Below are 21321 nucleotides of genomic sequence, written 5' to 3' on the forward strand. Positions count from 1 at the left end.
ATCTATCTATCTATCTATCTATCTATCTATCTATCTATCTATCTATCTATCTTCTATTTTTGGCTTCTTCGTTTCAAAAAGGACATCTATCTTAGGACTGTTCTGTCCTTTTTTTTTTTTTACAAGTTTCCCATTTTGTATGCAGAGAATGCCAATCTTATGTGCTGTTTCCCCGCTCCGGCCTCAACTCATGGACAAATACACATTTTTAAAGAAAATCTGCCTGGATGTCTTGTCACATTGAGATTTATTTGCCCTGATTTCATCAAGAGAGACAGGAATTAGCATTGGTATGTCTGCCTGGCTCTCTGTCACAGCGAATTGCACCACAAAAGAATGGCAATATCCTATCTGCAGGCACACAACTGTTTTGTTCGTTTTTGTTGTGCATGCTATTTACTTATTATTCATACTTACTTGTACCTAGGAAGCAATTATGGTGAAATTCCATCAAGGGGGCAGGATCTGTTGTTTGAAACCCGATTTTCCTAAGCTGCCAAAGAAAAGCAATGCAGAAGAACGATAGAAAAGCTAATACAATTAAAATGCAATATTAATGAAGTAAGTGCCAAAAAAAAAGTGTGTGTGTGGGGGAAGTTATCAAACCGCTGCTGGGTTTCAAGCATTGGTTGAACAGATAGGGGAGAAAGTTCTCAAATCTGTAAAAAAAAATGGGGTCAGAAGCTTCCCAGATACATTTTATATTTGTAGGTTGTCCTCAACTTACCGCTATTTCATTTAGTGACTGTTCAAAGTTACAGTGGCACTGAAAAGGCTGACTCACAACCTGTTGTGGTGTCCCCAGGATCATGTGATCAGAATTTGGGCACTTGGAAACTGGAGTGTATTAACGACGGCTGCAACTTTGCAGGATCACGGCTCACCATTGGCAACCAGTTTCCAATAAGCAAAATCAGTGGGGCAAGTTGGATCTGCTTAACGACTGCATGCTTCCCTTCATGACGGCAGTGATTTGCTGAACAACCATGGCAAAAAAAGGCCATAAATTCAGGCACAACTCACTTTAACAACCAACCATCTTGCTTAGGAATGGAAATTCTGCTCCCAATTGTGATCTATACAACTATACTACGTAACTGTACATCTCTCAAGAACTTGGATGGACTCTACCACAAATTTACCTGTAATCAATGAAACTCATTAAGGAAAGGGTTATCTTTTTGTAATGTAGGCACCTGTGGGGGGAAAAAAAGGATCTTCCTGAGCAGAACCAGTGAATTGTTCTGAGGCAATTTATGGCACAAGATCAGTTTTCACTCTGGGGGATGAGAGGCTGCAGGAGCAGGACCAAAAGAGAACCATGATCTGCTGTTCTGGAGCTGAGACCACTTAATGGGTAAATGTTAACCCTTCAACCCCCCCCCCCCAAAGATGGCATTGCTTGCCTGGAGAAGATAAGAGAAATGGAAAGATCTCCCATTTTTCATGACAGCTCAGCGATCTCCATAGGACAGAGGTCCCCAACCTTTTGGGCACCAGGGACCAGTTCCGTGGAGAGGTTTTTCCATGCGTGGTTTTGTGTGCTGCAGATGGGGCTTTGCTCATTTGTGTAGACCGGTTGCTGGCATGCCATGGCCGGGTACCGCTCCACGGACCAGGGTTTGAGGACCCCTGCCATAGGAGACGTGGAATGAAAGATGATGGCCTTCACCATTTGGTCACAATAGCCGTCTTGACATTTTTGATCCTGACTCTTACAGAAGCCATCATGTCTATCCCTAGCCCAAACTACCAGACGATAGTAATCTGTGTTGTGTTTCCAAAATTGTCAAAAAACGCTCAATTTGTCCTCTTTTGGAACACCTCAACTGGGCCACCTCCAAAGCTACCAGAATGTAGAATATTATATTCCTATTTTTTGTCCTTCTGGCTGGGTTCTCCTTCAAGTTCTGCTTTAGGCTGTGTTTCCTACATGCTCCATTAAGCAAGGCAAACCCACCCTGACTGAGATGCTAAATATAGTTGCCCCACCTATGACAGTTCCTTTTGACTCAACTCCTCGGAAGAAGTGAACCCAGGGAAGCTTGTACACTCCAAGGCTGTCTAAATGCACTTTTTGGACAACATCATTTGCTCTTATAACGCAGAAGAAATTCACGAGGGAGAAACAGGCACGGAAGGTCAAACTAAATCAAACAGACTTCCTGCAATGGGAGTCAGGCTGGAGGAAAAAAAACCACACGTCCTGGTTTAGCCTCTTTTGACAGCACACACAATCTGTGCCTTAACATCAGCTCTTTCACCTAATGTCAAGAGGGTCCTCAGCTACTTTGAAAGCTCTACCAAATTTCCGGAGCTTCCCGGATCCTTTTGAAAGATGAGCAATGCTGTTTTGCATCTGGCCAAATGGCTGCTTTTATCAATGGGGAAATGGGTCGAGAGGACCAGCCTTGTTTTGTTTCTCTTTGGAACAGGCTGAGTCATTTGCAGCTCGCAAACGCGGATGGGTGTCTTGAGACTCCAGGCTCAAAATGGAAAATTTGGGCCAAGCAAGCAAGGTTAATGGAAGCCACAAAAAAAAAAAAGGTCCTCGGTTATGACATTTCTTTTTCTTTTAAAAAAGGAGAAAGGCACCCTTCTCCGTTAATCTGCACCTGGCAAGCAGAATGTACAGGGATTGGTTCCAAAAAATGGGCTGGATGTGTAATTCTGCAGGATGCTAGTGGGAATTCTACGAGTTTGGACATGGATCTGGACATGCACCCAAGGAGGTTAGCAATGCTAGCTTATCGAGGTATTGAGAATATTTGCAACTCAGGGTTGAAGGTGGGGTGTCCTTAATGCTCCCTGAGATTGGTCGTTTCCTTGCAGATGTTTCATGACCCAACTAGGTAGCATCATCAGTACCACAAAGGAGTGAGTTTTGCTCTTAGCAAATGCCACTCTCTTTTCGCATTGATGATGTTATCTAGCTAGGTCATGAAATGTCTGCAAGAAAACTACCAACCTCAGAGAGTACCAAAGACCCCACAGGCTTATATAGGATCCCAAACTAATTTTTGCTGTAGGATATAACTGGAGAAGTTAGTCCTTCAAACATTGCCCAAACTACCAGTAAAAAGGTAAAGGTTCCCCCGCACATGCGTGCTAGTCGTTTCCGACTCTAGGGGCCGGTGCTCATCTCCGTTTCAAAGCCGAAGAGCCAGCGCTTGTCTGAGGACGTCTCCGTGGTCATGTGGCCGGCATGACTAGACGCCAAAGGCGCACGGAACGCTGTTACCTTCCCACCGTAGTGGTCCCTATTTTTCTACTTGCATTTTTACGTGCTTTCAAACTGCTAGGTTGGCAGAAGCTGGGACGAGTAACAGGCGCTCACTCTGTTACGCGGCACTCGGGATTCGACCTGCCAAACTACCCGCCAAACTACCAGTATCTCATCCCATTGATTATGTTAGGTGGGAGCTGTTAAGAGTGGGAGACCAGGAAGATCTGGAGGTGGAAATACTCTCTCACTAGATGGGGTGATGGTAAGTATATCATCGAAGAAAGCATGGTCTTTGGCATGATGCTATCACCTGAAAACTCCCCAAGACCCATAGCAGAGACCATGAAGGCCCAAAGGTAGCTTAGCTATTGCGGATCAGTTCAATCTTTCATTTAGCTCATTGTTGTCTGTGGCTCACCCAGCTCTCAAGCAATGGAGATACTGTATATCCCATCCTTTGTCACATGGTCCTTTTAACTGGAGGATCAAATTTTGGTCTTTGACCACCCAAAGCAGATGTTCTACCCCCACAGTACTGTTCTCCCCTATGGAATTTAACCTGGCCTGATGGAATACAGATAGCCTGAAGATGGTCTCCATCAGAATCAAGACTTCCTTGACGAGGGAGGAGAAACACCATTCAGAAGAACAAGGACAAGAAACCTGTGGTTCTTTAAATGTTGTGAACCTAGCAGAGGTTTCTCTTCCTGCAGCATCTTTCCAAAAAATCTGCCCACCAATATCGGAGGAAGCACATATATGCTGAGCTGCAGCTCCCAACATCTCCTGCTATATTGGACGAAGATGTTGGGATTCCATTGCAACATCTGGAATGCAACTGGTTCCAGGTATACAATATGGATATATCATCCTTACCCATACTGTGCCTTAGCAAACCTCTGAAAGAATTCAAGAAATCCAAATCAAAACCAATGGTTCAAGAGAGACAGAACAACAATAAATTATATCCCCTTGAGGTGTACATTACATATATTACATCCCCTTGAGGTTCCTTTCTTATCAACAGGTAATCCTTCCTTCTATCTGAACTGTATCAGAAACCACTCTGATACAGGATTGCAAGGAAGGACCAAAAGAAGGAAGTGTACAGATCAAAAAAGTCAGAATGTTGCAATCCAGCTCGCTATAGGAAATAGGTTTTTTTTTATTATTTCAAGTTTTCATAAAAATCCGTAATTATTGAAATCGAAAGTTACAGAGGAAGTATGTAACTTTTTTAATGGTTTGTTGTTTTGAATTTCTGTTTTCAGTTTGCTGCTGTCTTTTAAGATCGACACAGGAGTTCATCAGAGTTATGTCCTACAAACAGGGGAAGTTCTGGAGACGTCAGCAGAACATTTTCACAAAGGAGGACAAGGAGGAGAAGGAAGTGATGCGGGATTGTTGGGAGAGAAGGAGGGGGATGGGAGAGCTGACTGGAGAAGAGAGATTGGCATTTGTGTTGACTGTTTGTGGTCATCGTCATCATCGTTTGATAAAAAGAACACTGCCCGTCCTTAGTTTTGCCTTTGTCCTCTGGTTCTCCGTCCTTAGATCATTTTCATGTTGAACTTGCGTGGCGGATCAGCAGCGGAACTGATGCCTGCATCGGATTTCCGTGGGACATACTCGATCTCAATGTTGTGCTTGGTGTTACCTTTGCCTCTGCTCCAGAGAAAGAGGAGCACCAGGCAGAACAGCACAACTCCCAGGAAGGAGATGAAGCCCATGGTGGTGGCAATGATGAGGGTCTTGATGTCAAAAGGGAAAGGCACGGTGGCACGCGTGCTGTTGGCATCGCTCTCGTTTGGCTGGTTGGAGATGAAAGCGAAGGTCTTATTGGGTTGGTGGGGCCAGTCGGGGGAATAACTCCGGACGTGCAGGTGGGCCAGCATGGTGTCGTTGCCTCCAGCATTGCTGGCAATGCATAGGTAGGTGCCGTTGTCCTGAATCTGGGCGTAGCGCACCTCCAGAGTGCCATCGGGGAAGACAGTGAGCCGTCCATTGGTTTTGGTTGAAATGAGGTGCTTCCTGGGTGACAGCCACATGATGACTGGAGCTGGGTCTCCATCTGCACGGCAGATGAACTGCACGGTGTGGCCCTCATCCACAAAGATCTGCTGGGGCTTGCGGTCCCGTATCCGTGACCGGCGGCAAATGAAGTAGTTTGGCAAGAGCGCCTCAGAAAAATCCTTGAACTGTTTCCCCTGGACAAATTCAGGAGTTGCACAGGTGGGTTGCCGCTTACTGAAGTTTAGCCTCCAGCGACGTCGGAAGATCCAGAGAAGTCGGCAGTCACAGGCCAAGGGATTGTTATCTATGATAAGGGTTTCCAGATTCCCCACAGAGTGGAAGGCTGATTCTTCCAGTGTGTTCAGCAGATTGCCGGAAACGTTCAAGATCCGCAAGTAGTTCAGGCCCCGAAAGGCGTATGGTTCCACCATGGTGAGTTGACCCCCAACGAGCTGGATCTCCTGAAGCCTGAGTAGGTCATGAAGCATGGAGCCTTCGATGCTGACAATGGGGTTGTAGGACAGGTTCAGAAACTTGAGATAGACCAGGTGCCTCAAGGAGACGTAAGGTATTGATGTCAGGTTGCAGTGGGTGATGGACAGAGATGTCAGGTTGAGTCCATACAGGCAGTTGGATGTCATGGTATCTAGATATGGCCAATGTGAAATCTCCAGGATCTTAAGTCGATACAACCTCTTAAAGGAGTAATCCCTGATAGCGTTAATATTCAGGTGGCGCAACTGTAACACAATTAAGCCATGCAAGTGAGAAAGGGCTTCCGTAGGGATGGAGGTCAAATTGCATTTCTCCAAGGTCAGATGTTCTAAGCTGTTGAGGCCACTAAAAGCCCGGTGGGAAATATAGACAAGATCATTGTCCCCAACCTCCAAAGACTTGAGGTTGTACAAGTCCTGGAACATATAATCCAGAAGAATCACAATTTTGTTCTCACTAATGTCCAACTTGGTAAGGTTGCTGAGTCCCGTAAACACCCCAAGGGGGATAAGTTTGAGCCGGTTGCTCCTGAGACCCAGAGTCCTGAGGTTGAAGAGGTTGTTGAAAGCCCCGGGCTCAATGCCACTGATAATATTCTCATTTAACTCCAACTCCTCCAGGTGAGGAAAGTTGACAAACTCATCCTGGTTCAGAGTCTTGATGCGGTTTTTCCCCAAATCCAAGAGCTTGGTTTCTGTGGGGATGCCCTCAGGAACGGTCATGTATCGCTTTCGGTGGCAAGTCACTGAGCGTTCCTGGGCAGAGCAGTCACAGCGGGGTGGGCAACCTGTGGCAGAGCCTGAGAGGATGGATCCCAACATCAAGATGAGAATTGGCTGCCAACAGGCCAAGATTGGGCAATACATGCTCCACTTCCCCGCCACCATCCTATCTTTTACCTGCAGAGGAGACAGGAGAGAAGGGAGAGAACAGAGTTAAAAACCAAGGGCATCTGATTCTCATAACCGTTTACAACCATTTGTTTAGTGACTGTTTGAAGACAACAGCCTTGAAAAAAGGGACTTGCAACCTGTTGGTTAGGCACCCAGCTTGGCAGGGAGGAGGGATCAGGCACAGGGTCACTGCACAACTGCAAAAAAGGCTAACTTCTTTGGAGACTTATTTATCTTATTTCACTCAAAATGAAAACAAATTTAATATTTGTCCTGACTTGGCCCATACCTGTGTTCCAACCCTGTGCACTGGTTACCAGTATTCAGCAACATCATATTGCCCCACATTAGAAGACGACAAATTCTGGCTGGGCTATGGTCAAGGATCTGAACAAGGCCCTCCCTATTCACCAGGATAACATGCATCCCGTCACAAGATTGAAATCCCAAGATTGAAATCCCGTAGGCCAGCATGGAAAACAGCTCTTTATTTAACCTCTACTCAGTTTAACCCTGTGAATGCCCGGAGAGCTACCTTCTTGCAGCCTGACCATTAGCGATCCCTCTAGGAAACCACCTAGTTTTAATCTTCCTCACTCTATCTGGATGAAACTGTTAAAGAGTTTTACAGTTTTCCAGCGCAAAAATAAGCCCCCCAAATAAGCACACATTCAAAATGAGCAGGAGGCATAGTTTAGAAAAACTTTATCTATAAAATATATATAAACATGATACGTAGTTTCATTCAGTTCTTGGCAACGTGGTAGAGTACTACAACAACAACTAAGTCAGGAGATCAGGACACAGGGAGAGACTGAGATATACCCAAACCTAGGCTGGATCACATGCCTCACAGAGCCAATACTGTGTCTTAATCACAAACAGTTCTCATTGCCTGGTTTGTTGCTATGGCTATTCCAGTTCATAAAATTTCTTAGACAGTGACACTCCTCCCTTTATGACTGGAATAGACACAAAACCAAATAATTTAACACTCTTCCCATGGTGTACTCCACCCAATGGCTTGGTCATTGCATCTGCCAGATTGTCATCTGAAGAACAATGAAGCAAGCGAATTAGTTTACTTTTGATGGCTTCTCTGACATTACAATACTGAATGTCCACACGCTTGCTTCTGCTTTTCACTCTGTCACCTGTTGCCATTTTAATGCAAGCAGCGTTATCTTCAAATACTGTTACAGCTTCTTTAACTTCTATACTTAAATCCTTGAACATTAGTGATCCCTCTATCAAACCACCTGGTTTTAGTCTGCCTCACCCTATCTGGACAAAACTAGATGCGATACTGGAAGAAGGGCTGCTGCCCTATATCAGTGGGGATGGAAAGATTCCCCTTGTTGTGATTATTGTGCTGATATGCAAACTATTAAACATACTGTGTGAGACTGCCCATGACGCGCGTTCTCTAGTTCCCTAGAACAGGAGTCCACAACCAATCCATGGACCGGCACCGGACTGTAGCATGGCAGCAACCGGGCCGTGCAAACAAGCAAAGACCCATCTGCGGGATGCAGACAGCACAAAAAAAACCTTGCCTTCTCCATGGAACTGGTCCCTGGTGCCCAAAAGGTTGGGGGCTGCTGCCCTAGAAGATCTGCATGAAGCAACACCGGAGGCCATATCTTGGATAGGTGTACTGGGCCTCCAATTACGAAGCCCCTGCTGTAGCCCCGCAGAAGTTTTGGATATAATTACGTGAATTGTGTGTGTGTGTGTTCACTTCTCTTGTCATGTTTTCATTATGCACTGAATAATATGAGGTTGAGAGACTGCTGATGTTCTCTGAGAAACCCTGTTCAGGGACCCTGTTGTGTCTGGTATATCAATTTATCTGGCAGAAGTGATGGCTTTGTCAAGGCTTGCAATCGTAAGAAAAGCTCCTTCGCCTTATCAGAGGGATGCTAACACGTGATGCCCTAAGACTTCTGGGGCCTCCATGTTTTATGTTGCTCAAGCTGTTACAAAGGATTGCGTTGTGTTGATATTGCCTATTGTCCCGATTCTGATCTGCGGCCCCATGAGCCATGTTTATCTCTCTTGTGATGTACATGCTCAGCATTCGCTGTGGCTATTCCTTTTTTTATGGCTGTGGATGGGCAGAAGCGGCACATTCCTGTTTGAGGTTTGGAGATTGCCGAATGCTATTTATGGCTCTTGAATATGTACATTGCTTTCATGGCATCTGTTTAGATTCTCCCCCCCCCCCCATTTGGCAGAGATATATGGTTCCTGCTTCAATTTCTGCAGGAGACACGGTCCTGACGGTACCAAAGTACCAGCAAGACAATGATGTTCACAGAGAAAACTCTTGAGTTGGAGGTGCTTCATGATGAAATGTCAACACATGACATGGTCATAGTCCTCTTAAACAATATAAGAATATAGGCAGTGACTGGCTGGATTCAATTCTTCACCCACCCCTAAGATCATTGCTCTTATTAAATCAAGTAAAGGTACATGCTCTCTTCTCCACTGAGTAGTAATGGTGCTATCAAATATCCCTGCAAATGATAACTTGATAAGTTATCCCAAATGATAAGAGCATTGATAACATCCCTCTGAGCTGATATCTTACTAGGTTTTAATTCTCTCCAATAAGATCTGGAAAGCCACTGCCTCTTATCTACCTTACATATCCGAAGAATCAGAGAAGGGAAAAAAACGGGTTTCACAAACATCTTTTTACTCTTGTTATACTCATTTAGATCTGTCATCCTGCTGATAAGGAGATGTTGTTTTTGCAAGTGCAAGGGGAAAAAAAGAGACTAAAGGCCTTTTCCTTTTAGGAGAGAGGGAAAGGAGAGGGAAGAAACACAGTCTCAGACAGGTTAATAAACTTCCTAATGATTCTGAGTAAGAACGGTGTAGTAGATACTAGTCTAGAATATTTTACAGCCTGACAAGTAGAAGGGAGCATCAATTGTAATCTGTTGCTTTTTGGTACGTCTCTGTGTGCAGAGTTTTAGACCACACACGTATAGCACTTATGGCGTCCTCTTGCTAAGAATGATCTCTGTTATTTCCCTTAGGAATCCCATCTACTGTAGTCTCTGAGTTGTTGAGGGAGACACTTGAAACAAAGAAAGAGAGGAAGTAGAAACATCACTTGCCAAGCAAAATAGAGCCATCAAGGTTACCAAGGAGCCTAAAGGGTCTCATTAAGATGAAGATGAAAGCTCATTATATTGAAGAGAACTTCAACAGAGGTTGGAATGAAATGTTTCACGGACAGCTTCTTGATGAAGAGCTAATCTTCCAACACAGGAAGAGGAAGAGTGTGCTTGCTAGAACAAGATCTTTGCTTTTAGATGATTCATTCAAAGGGATAATGAATTCCCAGAGTGGACTTCATTTCATTTGAACATCGGAGGAACATAGTTCTGATTTACGCAAAGAAAAGAAGAAAAAAACCACACAACTACTCTTAATGCAGGAGAGGCCTTCTCCTCACCCCGGTTCTCCTCTGCAACACAGGAGCTAAGCAAGCTTTAACTGTTGGGTTGCATCAGAAGACATCAGCAGGGAAGGTTCTGCCAGCTTAACTCCACCAAATGTCCTATTGACCTCTCCCCACCCAAACTGCTGTCCAGTTAGGCAGCCTCGGGGTGACTGGTGATCTAGCCAAGCTCCCTATCCTATTATCAACATCTTTTCTAGATCTACCTACTGAGGATGGAGAGATTGTTGGGTCTATTCCATTTGGATTCCAGTTCCAAGCTCTGGAGAGACCAGGAGCGTCTAAATGACAACTGTGTGGACCTCTTTAGGAAAAAGGTACAGTAGAAAATCCATAGATGCAAATTGACACAATCCCAACATACTCCTATGGGTTATATAACCTGCCATTTGGTCTCTTCCTACTTTGATGCGATAACCACGATGACTTTTGTCTCTCCTTCCGATAGTGGCCAGCAATTTCTTTTCTGTCTTCTCTTCAATATGCAGAAGCTGTTCCCTTTCTCTCCTTCCTTCTCAATCTTAATTTCCCAAAGCTGAACAGATTCGTTTCTTTCTGCCTGCTCTTCATGTCTTCCAGATGCTTTATTGTTGGTACTGCTCTTCCCTGATAAGTTCAGCGTCATTAATATATTTGAATATATTTATCCTCAGAAAGCCCTTGGCTTGGAGAGAAGGTCCACTAACTCATTTTCTTTTATTATCCTGGGCTTCATTTATCTGGCAATGCGCAAAAACAACATCTCAATACATTTAGATAATGAGATGTTGATGATAAAGAGGGGGACAGTTTGCAAAAGCTGGTGTCTGCAAGAAGCAGGTTGCCCAAACTGCAGTGGAGGTGACCAAGACAGGCTGGGAACTATGTTCTTCTGGGTTCAACTTCTCCAACCTTGCTTGTACCAAACTAATAGGTCAAAAAAGAGCATTAGTCTCAAGATGCTGTGAGTGGGACACCTTTCTATCTTACTCATTTCTGCCCTCAGACCAGAGGGCTATTTGTAGTTAATTTGTCTTATCCAGAAACTTCAAGTACCTTCCCTCTGAGGAAGGTTGGGGATGCCAACTTCCTCAGAGGGGGTAAACCTATTTTCCAAAGCTCCAAAGACAGGACAGGAAGAAAGCAAGAGAAGGAATGAAAAGAAGGTCTGAACTCCGTGCCTCCAAGCCATCGTCATTATTACCATCAAAAGACCCACCCATCAAGTTATAACAAATAATTGTTTCTAACTGTGCACGCATGTGTGCACACAAACTACCTGTAAACATAAATAAAAAGTGGTGGTACACTTTCATGTTCTGGCAACAGAAAAGAATTTTTATAGCACAGGGTTGAAATGTGGGGTCCTTGGTTGCTCTCTCTGAAGTTGGTTGTGGTGTTTTTTTTTTGCAGATGTTTCATTACCCAACTAGATTATTATCAGATGTTTTATTACCCAACTAGGTGACATCATCAGTTTTGGGTAATGAAACATCTCCAATAAAACCAAGCTCAGAGAGCACCAAGGACCCCACAGTTCAACCCTGAAGTACAAATATGTTCTTCTGTTGATAATCAGGTCATCAGATGTTTCATTATCCAAGTAGGTAACATCACCGGTGCATTCACGATGTTACCTTCTTGGGTAATCTGCAAAAAAACAAACAAAAACACAACAACCCATAAATTCAGAGAGCACCAAGGGCCCTGGATAACAAGGTCCTTCACCCACCAGGGAACATCAGATTCTAACACTGGAGTAATGATATGATATTACATAGGGAGACTGCTTGCCTGTCTACCAAACTATCTTCAAATTTATATGGCTGCCCATCTCTCCAATTGAACTCTGGATGACAAATGGAATGAAAAGCATAATCAACCTATAATCCCCCCAATAATGCCCCCAAACAAGTCAAACCCCCTCAAAAAATCTCAGAAAATACACAATGAGCCCATATCCACCCTGGTGTTTTATTTATTTATTTATTTTATTGAATTTGTATACCGCCCTATTCCCGTAGGACTCAGGGCGGTTTACAGGGCAGTTAAAACCATGAAATACAAAAATTAAAATCAATTAAAACAATTAAATTAAATTCAAGCCCCAAGGGTAAATCTAAAACCCAGTTAAATTAACAACCCCACAGTCTGGACCAAACAGATCAAAGAGCCAAGTTTCCTGTAACACCCAACATTGTGGACAATCCTAACACCGGTATTAAAAGAAAGAATACTAAATGGTTCTTGTGCTACTTCAAAGATCTGGCTTGTGAGTTTTGCTAGAGAAATAGGTTTTAGTGCAGATTGTTATGAACCAGCCGAGCTTCCTAGAAGGGTGAATCTGAATCCCCCAGGGTACTCTGGCCATGGTTGATGGCAAAACTGAAAATTAATCTCTGCATCTCCATTTTGGAATACCAATAATGGCCCTCAGGTCTGAACTTTCTGGTGCAAATGCTTGTGGTTATCCCAGCTAAATTAAATTTGATTGAACATAGCTATGTTTTGGAGATAAAGACTCCAGGTTTACAAATAAATATTTAATATCTGTTCCTGCTGCTTCGAGAGCCCTCCGGCTCGGCGCTAAGAATTCTTCCAGTTATCTGCAAAGCAGCAAAACAAAAAGAGAAAAGGCTTTTATTTCCAAAAAAAGAGAGAGAAAAACATTTAAGCCTCTGCTTTCCACACACCATTTATTTGAAGGCTGTGAGGACACCACCGACTTAACTTGCTTACTGAATTAAGCTATTTTCAACAGACCCACATCAAAAGGATATTGCTAGGAATCCCTGTTAAAGCTGGTTTTCAGTATGGAATGTCTGCTAAATGGACCAGGGACATTTGGAAATCTAGGAGCCGTCAAAGATGTTTTCTCAAAATGTCTATCTGTAGAGTGGCGGTGGTATGGGTGGAAGGCTGCTGAGATGTCTTCTACAATCCCACATTTATTTCCTTCCTTCCTTCCTTCCTTCCTTCCTTCCTTCCTTCCTTCCTTCCTTCCTTCCTTCCTTCCTTCCTTCCTTCCTTCCTTCCTTCCTTCCTTCCTCCTTCCTTCCTTCTCTCCCTCCCTTCCCATACCAATGCTCTTTTTTTCCACCTTCCTCCACCAGTAACGTTTTCTCATGCACCTCATGTACACAGCCCTAGATTTTGTGCCGGGTTTCAAAAGCGATTGGCAAGACAGCTAGGGAAGGCTGTGGTGAAGAGAGAGATCCTAAATATGAGGAAAGGAGCAGGACAAGAGGAATAAATCAATTTTATGTTGAGGAAAGAGCACAATGTTCTGAGATAATGTCCTCCCTGCCTTTTGATCTTCTCCATATCTGCCAGACCAAAGCAGCTTTTTCACTGCAGTGCAGAAGGGCTCTCGTTGCTACGCTGCTTTCTATCATGAGCAAAATGAGTTGGAGAAAGAGTTTTTTTTTTAAAAAAAACCAAAACTAAAATTCTTCCAGGTTGCAAAAGGTAGAGAGGGCTGAGGAAGCTGTAGAATCATCTCCCAGGAGAAACTCTGGCAGTTTCATCACTTGAGGCGAGTGGTCTCAAAACTAGGTTAGATAAAACACAGGAGGAGAGTGATCTAAAATGGGAACCGGGGGGAGGGAGGAAATATCTTGCCTACACAGAGATTGGCTTGAAGCCCAAGCTGGCAAGTGGGTTGAGAAAGATGGGATCTGTGGTTCAACACATTCGGAGGCACCCAATTGTGGACAGCTGCCTGTATGTATGACCTGATGGTTGATACTGATAGTACGTGCATGCTGTCATGTCAAATCTCTTTTCCTGGAGTCCTTGGTGCTCTCTGAACCTGGTTGCTAAGCTAGCACTGATGATATTACCTAGTCTGGTCATGAAATATCTGCAAGAAAACAACCAAGTTCAGAGACCACCAAGGACCCCACAGCCCTCCTCCTCCTCCTCCTCTACTCTGCAAACCCCGGTCCCTTCTAGTACTGATGAGGTTAGCGAGTTGGGTCATGAAACATCTGCAAGGAAACAATCAAGCTCACCCCTGAGCTACAAATATTCTCTTCTAGCAAACATGTTTCCAGATCCTTTGTAGAAAGTAGATATTTGCAACTGGGCAAGAGTGGGCATCTTTTGTGTACAGAATGTGCCAATTTAAACTCCAGTCCAAGATTTCAGATTGCCACATATTTCTGATTTCAGGTTTGGAATCTTTCTCCATGGAAGTTTAATCTAGATCTTTACATTGGCTCAAGGGCACCACGAGACAGGTTCTCAAAGATGGAGAGCTAGCAAAAGGGTGACCTTGCTAGGGCCTCCCCATCCAATACGGAACCAAACCCCAGAAACAAAACATCAACCCAACCCACACAAACCTCAACAAGACTCCATTAAAACATTCACGGTGAAAGCAAGCCAGAGTCGTCGTGACAGCTACCACTGTCTGAGTAAGAAGCCCGTTATGAGACTTAAGAATTGCTTTCCATTAGTTATGTTTAATTTAGAGTGGGAAGGAATCTAGGAGAGAGATTTGCATTCTCGTGACATATCTCCCCAATAACCACTAATTAATGTGATGCCGCTTAAATTATGCAAAGGGATGAAGTTGCATCACTCTTTCTGAAACTCTGGAGGGGTACTGAAAAAATAATTAGGCAAGGATGGCGCTGAATTTCTAGCTGAGCCTTCCATGTTGCTGAGTAAGTTTGAATAGAATAGAATAGAATAGAATAGAATAGAATAGAATAGAATAGAATAGAATAGAATAGAATAGAAAATAGAAAATAGAGAATGGAATACAGTAGAATAGAATAGAATAGAATAGAATAGAATAGAATAGAATAGAATAGAATAGAATAGAATAGAATAGAATAGAATAGAATAGAATAGAATAGAATAGAATACGGGATGGAATAGAATATGGAATGGAATGGAATAGAAAGAATAGATAGAATAGAAAATATGGATTGGAATAGAATAGAATAGAATAGAATAGAATAGAATAGAATAGAATAGAATAGAATAGAAGCTGGAAGGGACCTTGGAGGTCTTCTAGTCCAGCCCCTGCTCAAGCAAGAGAACCTATACTGTCTCAGACAGGCGAATGTCTAGCTAGCATCTCCTCCAGTGATGGAGCACCCACAACTTCTGGTGGCAAGCTGTTCCACTGGTTGATTGTCCTCACTGTCAGGAAGTTTCTCCTTAATTCCAGGTTGCTTCTCTCCTTGATCAGTTTCCAACCATTGTTTCTCGTCCTTCCATCTGGTGCTCTGGTGAACAACCCGGCCCTCTCTGCCTTTTGGCAGCCCCTCAGATACTGGAACACTGCTATCATGTCTGAACACAGCCGAGATATGTTTTTAGATTACAGATAGTCCTCGACGTACGACAGTTTGTTTAGTGACCATTCAAAGTTACAATGACATTAAAGAAGTGACTTAAAGACCATTTTTCACACTAATGACCGTTGCAGAATCCCCGTGATCACGTGATCAAAATTTAGACGCTTGCCAACTGGTTCCTATTTATGATGATGGCAGCTTTCAGATATGGAGGGTGGAGTTTTCACCCCTTTCTGCTGTGCTAGAGAAAGGAAGCAAGGTTGTCTTGCCAAACCCACGTTGCTATAATCTCACAGGACCAATTACTGAATGCACAAAACGTGTTAAGCCATTTTTTTTTATAAAAAAACCCCTGGTTTGTGGAGGATGAGACACCGAGGCCTGGTTCACACAAGGTACTAAGCTACAGACATTGCTTTGCAAACTAGGTGGGTGAGTTCATACGAACGGGGCAACTCACCGCAGCCAACTCATCATGGCCAACTTGCCATGGGACAACCCGCCCCAGGACAATTCGACCATTCAATTTAATTATTTAAAGTAGTGATAACATTATTTTAATTGTTGTCATTCATGTTTCCTCCCCCCCCCCCGCATCCTTTCTTTAACGATTCTGTTCCACCATTTCTTTGATATGAGTGGAACTCTCCTCTCGTGACAAGCTGTCCTAGACCCAAGTTCACAAAGCATGCTAAGCCCACAATCAAACAAGCCATGTTCGGGGTTTGCCAGCTGCGTGAACCCCATCATTATTTCAGAAAAAATCTTTCAGGTCATCTGAATCGATCCACAGTTTGAGGTAGGCACTCCCACGACCCAATCCAGGATGGCTGATGATCCAGCATGGAGAGCAAACCAGCATCCAGAGCACTGTTGAAAGACTCCGGTTGTTAGAAGCTTGTTCAGCCAGAATCTATTTTCCTAAAGTTCCCTCTGACTATTTCTAGCCTCACCACAGGGGATAACAGAGAACCTTTTCTGCTCCTAGGCCAATCCTTCAATTATTTAAAGGCAACCATCACATCTGCTCATGAAATCTTCTTTTCTCCAGACGAAATACACTCAGCTTCCCCATCCAAATGAATTTCTGACTTTCTTTCTATCTTGTTTGCCCAGTTTGGGGCTTGATGCAAAAAAGGCAGCAATTTGGAGCCCTGGGTCCGAAGGTGACACGGCTGAGGCTGTGGACAAGAGTTTGAAAAAGTAGAGTCAATGATTTTTCCCCTTTCCTCTCCCTTCTCTTCTTCTGTTTTCCCTGAAAGCTGGATTCCCATCATTGCCTCTGCTTCTGCGAGGATCCACCTAATCATTAAAAAAAATGGCCCCAGGGAATATCTAGAGAAAAAAGAGGGGAAGAAAGCCAGAACTGGGAAGGAATCAGATGACAAGAGTCAAATATGATGATGATGATGATGGTAGCTTTTCCGCCTCTGTTGTTATTTCCACAGATGTCACTTTTCGGCCGAGTTGCTCTTCACATTATTGATTGCTCTATCCATATTTGCTGTTATTGTTCCATTCGGCAATAAAATAGATGGGAGAAAAACAGACTCTATTCGGACGCATTAGCTTCTGTTCATCCTTGGCACACACTGCAGCTGAGGGATAAACACCGAATGGAAAAGAGACAAACGTTGTAGCCTTGGACTTAAATGCAGGTTTGCAGGTCCACCACCAATTTGTTAATTTGGAGAAGAAATATTTCTACCATCCATCATTTGTCCTCCCCTCTAGCAATGCTGAAAACAGATCCATGCCTCCTGGGTTCATACAATAAGATAAACCAGTGTTTCTCAACCTGGGCAGCTTGAAGATGCATGGACTTCAACTCCCAGAATTCCCCAGCCAGCCTTGCTTATTATGGAATTCTGGGAGTTGAAGTCCACGCATTTTCAAGTTGGCCAGGTTGAGAAACACTGCTATTAAACCCTAAGCAGGGTTAATCAACAATTAGTGGCTGTGTTTACGTAACCTGCTAAACCCATGTTACCCCAAATACTGGCTTAACATGATGGTTTGGGTGTTAAGACAACAGCAAAACTTTTCTGATAGGCTGAACCACAAGCCATCAACCCTAATCTTAGGGTAAAATCTTAGCTGTTATATAAGCTCAACCAAGCAGCCCCAGATCCTTCTGGGTAGTCCTCGGTTTACAGCTGGCTGCTTAGTGACCATCCAAAGTTATGATCCCAAAAGCTCAGTTGTGGTTGTTACAGGCTGACTTGTAACTCCAAATTTCACCATTTCTGAATTGGCTGAATGAAGCTTAAGGCTGCTGTTACTATGAGGCAGAATGCAACAGCCAAGCCTAGGAGAAATTTTTGTATTTCTTGAAGGGGTAGCAAATCTATTGTTTAATACATTATTTTTCTGGTAGTTCAAAGCCCAGGATGGGGAGAGAAGGCCTGGGAAGGTCACCTATCAAGTAATCTTGGGCTGGCCTTGACAATTTCGTTTAGCTCGGGACTCTTTCAGTTCTATCATGAATCATGTCTGTTTCTTCTTTTGCGCCTCTGGGATCAGCATTCAGCAGAACAGAGTGGTACGTGAGAAGGATAAAAATCCTTTAATACTCATCTCTTTCCCCCCCCTCACCTTTCATTGATTGCTTCGGACGATGTGAGCAGACACGCAGCCAAGTTGCCTTTCCTTTTAGGAATGCCCACTATACATGTTTTAATTTTGTTGATTGCATCTTTTAAAAATGCTTCGCTGCCGCCCCAATCATGGTCTCTCCTCCTGGTTCTGCTTTGAATCTCCAAGCAACGGTTCAAGTATGGGTGGGTTTCCTGGGGCAGGTTAAACCAGTCACTGGAATCCAACATGGGCATCCGAGCACCAATAAAACTACATCTGTGGGGTCCTTGGTGCTCTCTGAGCTTGGTTGTTTTCATGCAGACGTTTCATGACCCAACAAGGTAACAATAATAATAAGCAGGCATATACATAGAATGAAGGCTATTGCTAAGCTTGTAAGCCGCCCTGAGTCTTCGGAGAAGGGCGGGATATAAATGGAATTAAAATAAAATAAAAATAAATAAACATCATCAGTGCTAGAAGGGAGTAGGGTTTGTGGAGAGGAATGAGGAGGAGAAGGAGGAGAAGGGGGTGAAGAGGAAGAGGATGATGATGACTGTGGGGTCCTTGGTGCTCTCTGAGCTTGGTTATTTTCTTGCAGACATTTCATTACCCAATTAGATAATGTTACCCATGTTAGAAAGGAGCGGACTTTTAGTCTTTGTTTATATACAGGTAGCTTGCTTGCAGAGCAAAACCATAAATCACAAGTTCTTTTTTTCTCTCTTCATTTTTATGCACAAAATCCATAAGAGGTTTCCAGTCATCAATAAATGTAGATGGCACCTTTTCTCTAATCAAAGAAGTTAATCAATTCCGTCAAGATCTGTCAATTTCACCAACCATTCCTGCATAGTGAATGGTGTCAAATCTGTCCATCTCGGGACATATAATAATCTCGCCGCAGTAATTATCTATTAAAAAGAGCCTGATCAGTTCTGGGCTTTGTCTAGCTGAGCCCTTGGCTGCAACATCCAAACCATCACAGCTTGACGGAGAGAAGACCATGTCAAAATACTTCCTTGCTTTGGCCTGAGAAGTGACTCCCCATTGGAGAGCAATCGAGTGAAGGTGCTGGTTATGAAAGGAACAGTAATTACATGACAGAGAAAGTGGATGTTTTGCATATTGACGAAAGTGGGGGTGTGGGGAGGGAGGGAGAAATCCTGAAGAACTGAATGGAGAGAGCCATTCAAAATAAAAAGGGAGAAGAACCAGGCGGCTTCTACTCGTCCCGAAGAACTAAAAGTTGGTAGGATGGACCACATCACTGAAAACAGGATGGACTACAGGTAGTCCATGACTTATGACAATTTCTGTGGCTCAGGGATGCAACAACAACAACAGAGTTGGAAGGGACCTTGGAGATCTTCTAGTCCAACTCCCCATTCAGGCAGGAAACCCTACACCATTTCAGACAAACGGTTGTCCAATCTCTCTTAAAAACCTCCAGTGTTGGATCACTCACAGCTTCTGGAGGCAGTTTGTTCCACTGCCATAAAGTCATAAAGTGAATCACAATTTTTGCCACAGTCATTAAACAAATCCAGCTTCCTCCATTGGCTCCATATCTATCTATATCTATTTATATCTCTGTCTTTATCATATATATATATATATGTGTGTGTGTGTTTGTGTGTGTGTGTGTGTGTGTGTAAATTGCTAACAAAGAATGTTAGCAATTTACACAAATATATGAGCTGTCACCGGTGTGACTACTGCCTGTTCGATGGCCTTCAAGATAGGCTGAAACAGGAAATAAAGATTTGTCCCATGTTTGGGGCCTAGCAAGGTAATCTAAATAGTTAACAAGCATTTGACACACACACACACACACACACACACACACACACACACACTATATATATATATATATATATATATATATATATATATATATATATATATATATATATATATATATATATATATATATGAATGGAAGATAGACAGACAGACAGGTAGATGACAGATAGAGTTATAGAGATAAATAGATAGATAGATAGATAGATAGATATAGATGATAGATAGATGGAATACACACACACACACACACACACACGAATGAATGAATGAATGAATGAATGAATGAATGAATGAATGAATGAATGAGATTTTTTAAAACATGACCTTCAGCTTGTAGCTGAATTAGCACAATCCGGAGCCTCAGCTGTGCCCCGCCCCCTTCTCTCTTTCTGCCAACCGTGAGCGTAAATCTGCTTTTCTCTCGAAAGCCACCAGGGAAGCTAATGAGGAAAACACAGCAGGGCGACTGACCGGGGATGAAAAAGAGGAGACGAACAGAGAGGAAAGGGCCGCGGGAGAATATGAATCAGGGGGAGATGGAAGAAGAAGAAGAAAAAAGAGAGACATCTTTTGCAAATATCTCTCTGCAAATGTGGTCAAATGTCTTTAAAGGTCAAATTTACAATACCCAGGAGTGCAGGCAGGGTGGATATAGAGTTATCAACCCACAGGAGGGAGAGTTGTGAATTAGCACCGCTTGGAATGTAGAACTCCAAGGTTTAAGATTGAAATCCTCAGCCACGTCGGTTCCTTCTCACTTGGCGGGCTGGTAGCCCTGTTCCAAAAAGTCTTGTTTGGGGCCAGGTGAAAAACAAACCTTGATTTTCCCCCTTCCCTGACAAGTCATTTAAATGAGACAGAGCTAACAGGATGACTCTGTGCTCATACATATAATCCTCTTCTTCTCTGGCTTTCAAATCAGGATGTGTTAAGGCAGTTTGGAAGTGGTGGTGTTGGTGGGTCTTCTCAAAAGTCCCTTATGGTTTTGGAGAAGCATTTGATTTGTTATTTTACTGTATTCTATTTTGAATTGATCACATACATCCAACCATGAGCATTCCTGGGTTTTTAAGAAGGCAAGGTGATCCCACCTCCTCGAATCAGGCACTGGGCTCCTGGACAATTAAATGGGGTTGACTTCTGAGTAAGAAATACATGGAGCAATCTTACAAGAAGTCAGACCAACATGAACCTTGGTGATGGGGTCCTTGGTGCTTGCTAAGCTTGGTTGTTTTCTTGCAGATGTTTCCTTACCAAACTAGGGAACATCATCAGTGCTAGAAGGGAGTGGGCTTTGCTCCTTTCTTAGCACTGGTGATGTTCCCTGGTTTGATAATGAAACATCTGCAAGAAAACCACCAAGCTCAGAGAGCACCAAGGATCCCACAGTCCTCCTCCTCCTCCTCTCCTTTCTTTCTCCTTTCCGTACTGATGACGTTCCCTAGCTGGGTCATGAAATGTCTGCATGGAAACCACCAAGATCACAGAGCTTCAAGGACACCACAGTTCAACCCTGAGCTATAAATATTCTCTTCTAGCAGT

At 43.4% G+C, this 21321-nt stretch overlaps 1 protein-coding gene across 1 annotated transcript in view; it reads right to left on the reverse strand.

Moving 5' to 3' along the window:
* Positions 1-4399: 4399 nt before the first annotated feature.
* The window catches only part of LINGO1 (leucine rich repeat and Ig domain containing 1), a 193749-nt gene continuing 176827 nt past the window's right edge, over positions 4400-21321 (reverse strand). The window contains exon 4 of the mRNA XM_081337729.1: positions 4400-6633. Within this exon, the coding sequence (XP_081193855.1) occupies positions 4777-6621 (1845 nt within the window). The 5' untranslated portion in view covers positions 6622-6633 and the 3' untranslated portion in view covers positions 4400-4776. The remainder of the gene's footprint in view (positions 6634-21321) is intronic.

This window comes from Vipera berus, assembly GCF_964194415.1.
Source record: "Vipera berus genome assembly, chromosome: 12".
Taxonomy (NCBI): Eukaryota; Metazoa; Chordata; class Lepidosauria; order Squamata; family Viperidae; genus Vipera; species Vipera berus.